The sequence below is a fragment of the Nannospalax galili genome, unplaced genomic scaffold, assembly GCF_000622305.1.
Source record: "Nannospalax galili isolate Female #2095 unplaced genomic scaffold, S.galili_v1.0 scaffold351, whole genome shotgun sequence".
Taxonomy (NCBI): Eukaryota; Metazoa; Chordata; class Mammalia; order Rodentia; family Spalacidae; genus Nannospalax; species Nannospalax galili.
Window position 1 is genome coordinate 3082139 of NW_008330327.1, and position 8694 is coordinate 3090832.

Genomic DNA, 8694 nt, shown 5'->3' on the forward strand with positions numbered 1-8694 from the left:
TATTATACTCAGTAAGAAGGTAAGAAGTTTGAATCATTAAAAAAAATCAATTCTTAGGACTGGAGGGATGGCTCAGGCAGTTAAGAGCACTGGCTGCTCTTGCAGAGGACCCACATTTGGTTCCCAGAAGCCACATGGCAGCTAATAACCATCTGTCACTCCAGCTCCAAGAGATCCGATGCCCTCTTCTGACCTCCTCAGGCATTGCACCACACAGGTGCACTTATGTACAGGCAATATACTCAGACACATAAAATTAATTTTTTAAAAAGTTCCAAGTCTTGCCTTTCTCAATGTACTGGTATCATGGCAGTAAACAGAAAGGGAAACAAACAGTATATGATGACTGATCTTGGTTGTGAACATGACTGGATCTGGAATTAACTAAAATGTGAGAGACTTTCTTGACCAGATTATTTGAAGCTGGAAGACACACTGTAAATGTGGGCCCCACCTTCTGTTGGCAGCACAGAGAAAAGGACATTTTTGCCTTCTCGCTGCTGGTGAGCTTACCTTGTTGCTGTGGCATTCCTTTGCCAATATTAGAATCAACTTCTTTGGGTTCCAAATAGACTGTAGACCAGCAGATCTCCAGGAATCCTCCAGGCCTTCAGCACCAGATTGAAACTGCTGAGGCATCCAGCCTTCTGGACTGAGCAGCAACCAGATTCACAGTCTCCAGTGTGGAGCAGCCACTGTTGGACTACTAAGTTTCTACCCTGTAAGCCAATCTAAGAGATCTCTCTCTCTCTCTCTCTCTCTCTCTCTCTCTCTCTCTCTCTCAGGCCTCTTTGGGTTCTTCCGTTGGATTCCCAACTTTTCACTATATGCCCCACCCTTGCATGATGCAACTAAGGGCTCCGCCCTAGAAAGGAAGTGATCCCTGTGTGGTGGTCAGATACTTCCGGTGCTTTTACTTCCTGAAATTTTTCTGCTGCAAAATATTAAAGGATGTCAAAAATCTCACTAAATGATAGAATTAAACACGACAGTATTTTTACAAGTCAACTAGGCAAACAAGAGACCAAAGGCTGATGTGTAATCTTATAGTTTTATAGGCATTTCCAACAGCATTTTCTCTACTAGGATCCAAATTTCACAGTGCCCTGTGTCAGGTGGTACGTTGGGGTCCCATCCCCAGAAGCCACCTTCCCTACTCCTCTTCAAAAAGCGGAGAGAGCTGGCCTCCCTCAAGCTTAGGGGCTCGGAGACTTCCGAGCTGCGTGGGGAGTTTGCGATGGCCTCGCCTCCGGGTCCCCCAGGGACCACCGACCCCCCTTCACCGACCACCCACAGGACTAAAGGGGATCTGCAGCTTTAAATCCCGAAGGGTAGGAGGGGATGCTCCAGTTGCCCGGGAGACAAACGCTCAACATCCGGGCGCCCCAAGAGGCCGCTCTCTGGGCCGCAGACGTGCACCCTCGTGCACTCTCCAGAGCCGGAGATGGGCGGCAGGAAGGAGCCGGAGGAGGTCCGGGTGGGAGAAGAGGACGTGGAGGAAGGGGAAGAGGAGACGGAAGAGGCCGAGAGCGAGGCTGAGGAGGACGAGGCGGGGGCGCAGCAGGGAAAGCTGGACCTGCTCCCCGAGATACTAGATCAGGAACTCTGGAAAGCCGTGGAGATCCGTGATGATGGCAGCGCCGTCTTAACCAGCCCGGGGAGCCCCGGCCTGAGCTCCACCCGGGCGCCCAGCGAGCAGTCCAGCCTCACGTGGAGCGTCGAGGAGTCGCCCGGCCAGAGCACGCCTTCCAGCCGGCCGTCCCCGAGAAGTACCGCAGGCCTCCCCGCCCCCGGGCTCCTAAGAGATGGGACTGGGGCTCACTCATGGAGCACTGGTACCTTAAGGGTGCTGAGCTCCAAAAACGGTTCTGCACAAACATGCAACTCTCTGCCGTGCGTTGACCTTCCTGCGCTGGCGCCACACGCAGTCACCATCTTTTAAAAGGAACCAGAGCAGTTAGATTGGGATTCTCAAACCTAATCATATTCTGTTTGGATATTTCTTTATTGTTGGGGAAAGGGCGGTGTCCTCTGCATTATTTTGTTTAGCAGCATTCCTGGCCTTCTCAATCCCTGATTATGATTATGTCTGTGTAATAGTGAAGGGGCACACACACACACACACACACACACACACACACACACACACACCTGTGACAACCAAGATGTATTCAGACAATTGTCCCCTGGGGATAGAGGGGTGGGGTTGCCCTTTTAAGAACCAGTGTCTTGGAGTGGCTAAATTGTTTACTGTTTCATTCAACAGATTATCCTAAAATATTTCAGACATTTCGGAAAGACGTGTCTGAAGTGACTGTAGATAGGTAAGAAAATGTTTTCAATTTTCATTTCGTTATTTTGAAGTTGATAATGTTTATCTTTGGGTTAAACTTGTTACAAGATAGGGTAAAATAATCCAGGGCATTTACAATTTATTTATCCAAAAAAGGATTTTTTTTCTTTTTTTCTTTTTTGTCAGCATGCTGGTACATGCTGTAATCCCAACATTCCAGAGGCTGAGGCAAGAGGATCCCAAATTCTAGCCTAGCCTGGCCTTCATAGTACAAAATAAAGCAAAACTTTCTGTTTTGCACTTGGCAAGGGAAAAGACAAAGTTCCTTCCTATCTGCATCTTTTTACCTAACTGCAAGTATGACATGCCCACTTCAATATAACTCAAAGTAAGTATGTGCTATGCTTGCAATAGTAAGTTCCAGGGCTCGGTGGGTAAGAGCATGTACTGTTCTTGCAGAGGACCTGAATTTGGTTCTCAGCACCCACTTTGGGTGACTTTCAGCTGCCTATAACTGCACCTCCCTGGAGATCTGATGCCTCTGGCTTCCATGGGCATCTGCACTCACTCACATAATCCAACACAGACACACATACATATACATGATTAAAAATAAATCTTGCCAGAGATGGTGGCACATGCTTTCAATCCCAGCACTCAAGAGACAGAGGCAGGCAGATCTCTGTGAGATCAAAGCCAACCTGGTTTACATGGTGAATTCCAGGCTAGCTGGGGCTACAGAGAGACCCTGTCATTAATAATAATAATAATAATAATAATAATATAATAAATAAAATGAAAAATCTTTAAAAATACAGTAGTGTTAGGAAACCAAGAACATAGGTCTGTGATGACTAAACGCAGGAATGACCAGAAACATTCCATGGAGAGAAGTAGAAATTAAGACTTTTTCATTTCTTGTCCTTTTCCTCCTTTTTAATGCCATTAGCCTTAAAGCGCTTTAACTGTAATGACATCACAGAGAAGCTTCTTTGGAACAACAGACTTCCCTAAAATATCATACTAAGCCTGAGTCTGCACCTAAACTGTTCATCCAAACTTTTGCTTTTATAAGCAACTTTTAAAACTTATGAAGAATCATTGTCTCAGTTAATGCTTTTACCCACTTAATTTCTTTTTAATAAAACATAATATATGCATGGTTTAAAAAGAAAAGTGTGGCCGGGTGTGGTGGCACACGCCTTTAATCCCAGCACTTGGGAGGCAGAGGGAGGTGGATCTCTGTGAGTTCAAGGCCAGCCTTGTCTACATAGCGAGTTCCACGACAGCTGGGGCTACAAGGAGATCCTGACTCAAAAAGACCAGAAAAAAAAAAAAAGTGAAGTGTGCACACCTTTAATCCCAGCACTCAGGAGACAGAAGCAAGTAGATATCTGTAAGTTCAAGGCCAGCCTGTTCTACATAGTAAGTTCCAAGTCATCTGGGGCTACAGGAGACCCTGTCTCAAAAAGACAAAAAAAAAAAAAAAAAAAAAGCCATGTATCTGGTGGAACTGGAGACATGGATCAGCAGTTAGGAACACTGGCTGCTTTTGCAGAGGACTCAGGTTTGGTTCCCAGCACCCATATGGTGGCTAACAACTGAGTATAACTCCAGTTCCAGGAGATCCAATGCCCTCTTCTGGCCTATGTGGGCATTGCATGCATGTGGTACACTTACATACATGCAGGCAAAATCTACATATAAAATAAAAATAAAAAAATAAAATACAATTGAAAATTTCCACATCTGACATAGAACATAACAGTTTTGGTTTTCCTTCCTTTATAATTGTGTGTGAGTGCATGTTTGTGCAGGTACATGTGCACATACATGTATGTTCATGTACAGGCCAGAGATCAACTACAGGCGTTATCCTTAGGAACTTTTCACTTTTTTTTTTTAAGAGGGTCTCTCATTGTCCTGGACGTCAGGAAGTAGGCTAGCCTGGCTGACAATGGCGCCCCAGGGATCCACCAGTCTATACTTCCCCAGTGCTGGGGTTACAAGTGCACACCACACCACCGTGTCCAGATTTTATACATGGGTTCTGGGGACCAAACTCAGGTTCTTATGTTTGCAAGGCAAGCTCTTATCAACTGAGCCATCTCTCCATTCCCTTCATTATAATTTTTAAAGTATTTTCTTATCTATTTTATATGTATTGCCTGCATGTGTGTAAGTGCACCATGTTGTGCAATGCCCACAGAGGTCAGAAGAAGGCGTCATATCCCCTGGAACTGGAATTACAGTTGTTAGCCACTATGTGGATGCTGGGAATTGAACCCAGGTCCTCTGCAAGAGCAGTCAGTGCTCTTAACCACTGAGCCATCTCCTCAGCCCTTCATTATAATTTTAAATAACATTTTCTGTACTTGATTTATCCATTTCTAGCTTAACCATGTACTTCTCCAGTTTGTTTTGGTGGTTATATTATTTTTAATTTCCTAGCACTTAGGACTTTACAGCATTTAAACCTCTACTTGATTCAGCTCTACTATTGCCTTGTGAAAAAATTAATAGAGTGCAGTACTACTTTCTTCTGTGTCTCTTCTTACCTATTTTCTTCTAACAACATACATACATATATAATTGCAAATGATATTAAACTACATACTTGTGGAAGTTATATTACTTTGCAGTTTTATCATATGTGTAGTGTTTTACTGGTAGCAATTAACCACTAGTGGTTTAGGTACAGTTTGGTTAAAAAAATTGGAAAGCAATAGACACTCCTCAATTTCATGTTAAGAAACCAATAATGTGATTGGATCCACAGACAAGAAAATGAAATCTGATGTCAATAAAACTCGTGTACTAGAAAATGAGATTTTTCAGTTCAGTTGTCTTTGTTCTCTGGCTGTGCTCAGTGGGCACATTTCTTCAATTCTCATTTTATCTTCTTGGTTTGCTGAGGAAATTCCTTAGGTGATTTTTTTTTTCATGTAGTTCTCATGAGTAATCAAATTTCTGAGTTCTGGCCTGCCTGAAAATTCTTTATTTTGCCTTCAAACCTTGTACATACAACCTAAGAGAATGAGGGGTTTTTTTTTTTCATTTATTATTTTTTTACGTGTATGAGTATATTGCCTGCATGTGTGTAAATGCACCCGTGACATGCAATTCCCGAGGAGGTCAGAAGAAGGTATGAGATCCCCTGAAACTGGAGTTACAAATGGTTGTTAGCCACCATGTGGGTGCTGGGAATCGAACCCAGGTCCTCTGCAAGAGCAGTCAGTGCTCTTAACTGCTGAGCCATCTCCTCAGCCCCTATCAAGAATTTGATGTTGGCATGCTAATATACAGCCTGTGCACAGAATTTATTTTGTGGTACATATTTGTAATTCTAAAAGCCAGCTACTGTCACTGTTCCAAATAATTTGTCATTGTTCTTTAATCTCTTTGAGAGCATTCAAATGTAATATATTAATATGCTATATGAAAGTGCTTTTTATTCTTTGTCTCAAAGTCGCTTGTTCTGTTTCTCTCACACTTTCTCTCCTGTGCTGTAGGTTACTTTTATGTAACTGCCAGTCTGTAGTTACTGTTTGTATTTATAAAGGAATGACTGGTGGGCAGCTAAAATGGAACACTCCTCCGTGGAGTACTTCACTTTCCTGAGGTGGGAGGGTTACCTGGAACCCTGCACAGGTGGGTGGAGCATATCAGCCAGATTCCTCTAGAGTGTCTGATCAGGAAGCCATCAAGCTGGTGACCCCACCATTATTAAAGTTAAGACCCTTTGCTGCCTGGTTAACGTTCTTTATGGATAGAACAGCCCTTCCTCCTTTCTCTCTCAAGCCTGCTGAGCCAGTCCGGAGTAACCATGTACTCTGCTCTGTTTCCATTCACCTGAAAAACATTCCCAGGTATACACTCTTTAGGCTCCTTTGGATCTAAAACTCCTGCCAATTGCCTCCTATAATGGGAGAGTAAGAGGCCTAACCTGGCCAGCTGTTCCAAGGTCATTCTTTGACCTGCTATCATAATAGCTGTCTTTCCCTCTTGTCTGGGTGTAGTTGCAGTTCCCAGAAATTCCCTATTAGAAAAAAACCTCTTGCTTTGGGCTGGAATAGTCTCTTCTTCAGCCTTCCACTGACCTACAGCCATGTATTTTCTTTTTTTAAAGAGGTAATTATTATTTATCTACCAAAGAGTGCATGTTTTTGAGGACCAACAGTTTCTTTAAAGAGTCTATTATTTCAGTAAGATCTTCAAAAGGAAAAAAAAAAGAATTGTGTCTTGATTTGGTTTTCAGCTATATGATTTCAAGTCTGTGGGACACTCTCTCATCTAGATCAGATTCTTGTGTTGTTGCCTCAAATCTTTCTAAGATGCTTTAAAAAACAATAAGCATATACAAACATTAAAGTATTTGTTGCTACATTTTGTAAGATTATGAGTGGTTTTGTGTGTGTGTGTGTGTGTGTGTGTGTGTCTTTTTGAAGCAGGGTCTCCCTGTAGCCCCAGCTGTCCTGGAACTATGTAGACCAGGCTGGCCTTGAACTCACAGAGATCTGCCTCCCTCTGCCTCCCAAGTGCTGGGACTACAGGTATGTGCCACCACACCCGGCTCATGAGTGTTTTTTTCAAAAGTGCAACCAATATCAAATTAATTGCCTCGTTGCTTTCTGTTCTGGGTGACGTGGGGCAAACTATGAGGCAGATGAAAGTGGAGAAACAGGTTTTGGGGCCAGACAGATGCCTCTCTAGTGACTTTTGTAGAAGTTCCTTAATCTCCTTGGCCTTTGTGAGAAGGAAATGCTAAGACTGTCTTTGATTAGCTTTTGGAAAGATAACCAAGATAATGCAAGTAAGGCAACTTTTCCTCCCTCCCTACAAGTTTTCCACGGTGTTGATTTTATCACCAGCGTCCACTTACCTTAAATCTCTTTTTCTCGTTTTAAAAAGTACTTATTTTTTTGTATTTTACATGTATGAGTTTATTGCCTGCATGTACGTGCACCTGTGTTGTGCAGTGCCTGCTGAGGTCAGAAGACAGCGTCGGATCCCCTGCAACTAGAGTTATGGACAGTTATCAGTGGCCTTGTGGGTGCTGTAATTCAAACTTGTGTCCTCTGCAAAAGCAGCCAGTGCTCTTAACCACTGAGCCATGTCTCCAGCCCCATTATCTTAAATTTAAAATTCCATAACCAACCTTTGGTGGGGGGTTAAGGAAGGCACGAAGAGGCAAGAAGACTTAACTGAAAAATGTATTGATTGGGGGGGGGGCGTTAAATGTCTGGGGGTTTCCCTCTAGCGTTACTCTGCTGGTAGTCCCTGCAGCTTGTCTCTCGGGATGGTGAGATAAACAGGATTCCCTCAGAGATTTGCACAGGTGGCCCCCGCAGAGGCGCTCTTTGCCTATTCCAGGATACAGTTACTGCGGAACTGAAAAACAAAAACACTTCACTAACGCAACGTGCCAGGAAACAAAACGTCAAAAACCACTGGTTTTCAATTGACTAAACTGCTTGAAAAAAAATATTACTTGATCATTTTAGAAAATATAGTAAATTATTTTATTTAAATTAAACTATAAAGAAACAACAGAGGTTGAAAAGCAATGCTGTTTACTTGTTACTGCTAAAAGAGTCCATAAATTCCTGCTTTGCTATGATGTCCAATATTAACACATTACTCAAAGAAGAGAGATTGCCTAATTACAATGCATTTAACTCAACATTGCCTCTTTTTACATTTCTATCCTTTCTTGTGTGCGTGTACACAGGTGCACATGCAATTCAAGTAAATGTTTAAATGTGTACATCACTAGTACAAACAGTAAGAGTTCCACATGTGTACAGATACAGGGTGAGTGAATCCCTAGAGGGAAAAAGGGTATTAGAAGACTCCGAGATTCAAAAGTGGTGGGTTTGCCCTCGTAGCGCAAGGAAGGAAAGGGCAGGCACTCTCCTATGGCTTCTGTGAGTCTGTAATCCTTACTGTCCAGAGAAGGTTTGCCAAACACCTTAAACAGTCAGGAGCTACTGGTGGCACAGCCTGTAAGATGGACACATGTTGACTAAAAGACCAATGCTTTTCACCTCCTCTGCCCTCTAGGGGTCGGAGATAACCTGACCCAAAGCACATACTCTGGGCTGCTCATCAAATCCACGAAGGGGACCCTGCCCTCTGAAACCTGTCAGAGAGGGTGCCCACTTAGCCTCATGAGCCTGAACTCTCTTTAGAACCTCATGCTGCCTGTCCATGGTATTAACTCTCATAAGAAATCTCTTGCCTAAAAGGACAATCCCTCATGAACCCCAAAGAATAGATCTGATGCCCACATTATGGTTAACTTTACTGAAGATACAGAGTCAGAAAACAGTATTTCAATGTAAACAGTCAGGACCTTCTTTGTTCATTGTGATTTATTATAATTATATATATATATATCA

General features: G+C 43.1%; 1 protein-coding gene across 1 annotated transcript in view; it reads left to right on the forward strand.

Moving 5' to 3' along the window:
• The first annotated feature begins 1063 nt into the window (after nt 1–1063).
• The window catches only part of Erich6 (glutamate rich 6), a 25864-nt gene continuing 18233 nt past the window's right edge, over nt 1064–8694 (forward strand). Inside the window, exons 1-2 of the mRNA XM_008845036.2 lie at nt 1064–1769; nt 2267–2324. Coding sequence (XP_008843258.1) covers nt 1445–1769; nt 2267–2324 — 383 coding nt within the window. The 5' untranslated portion in view covers nt 1064–1444. The remainder of the gene's footprint in view (nt 1770–2266; nt 2325–8694) is intronic.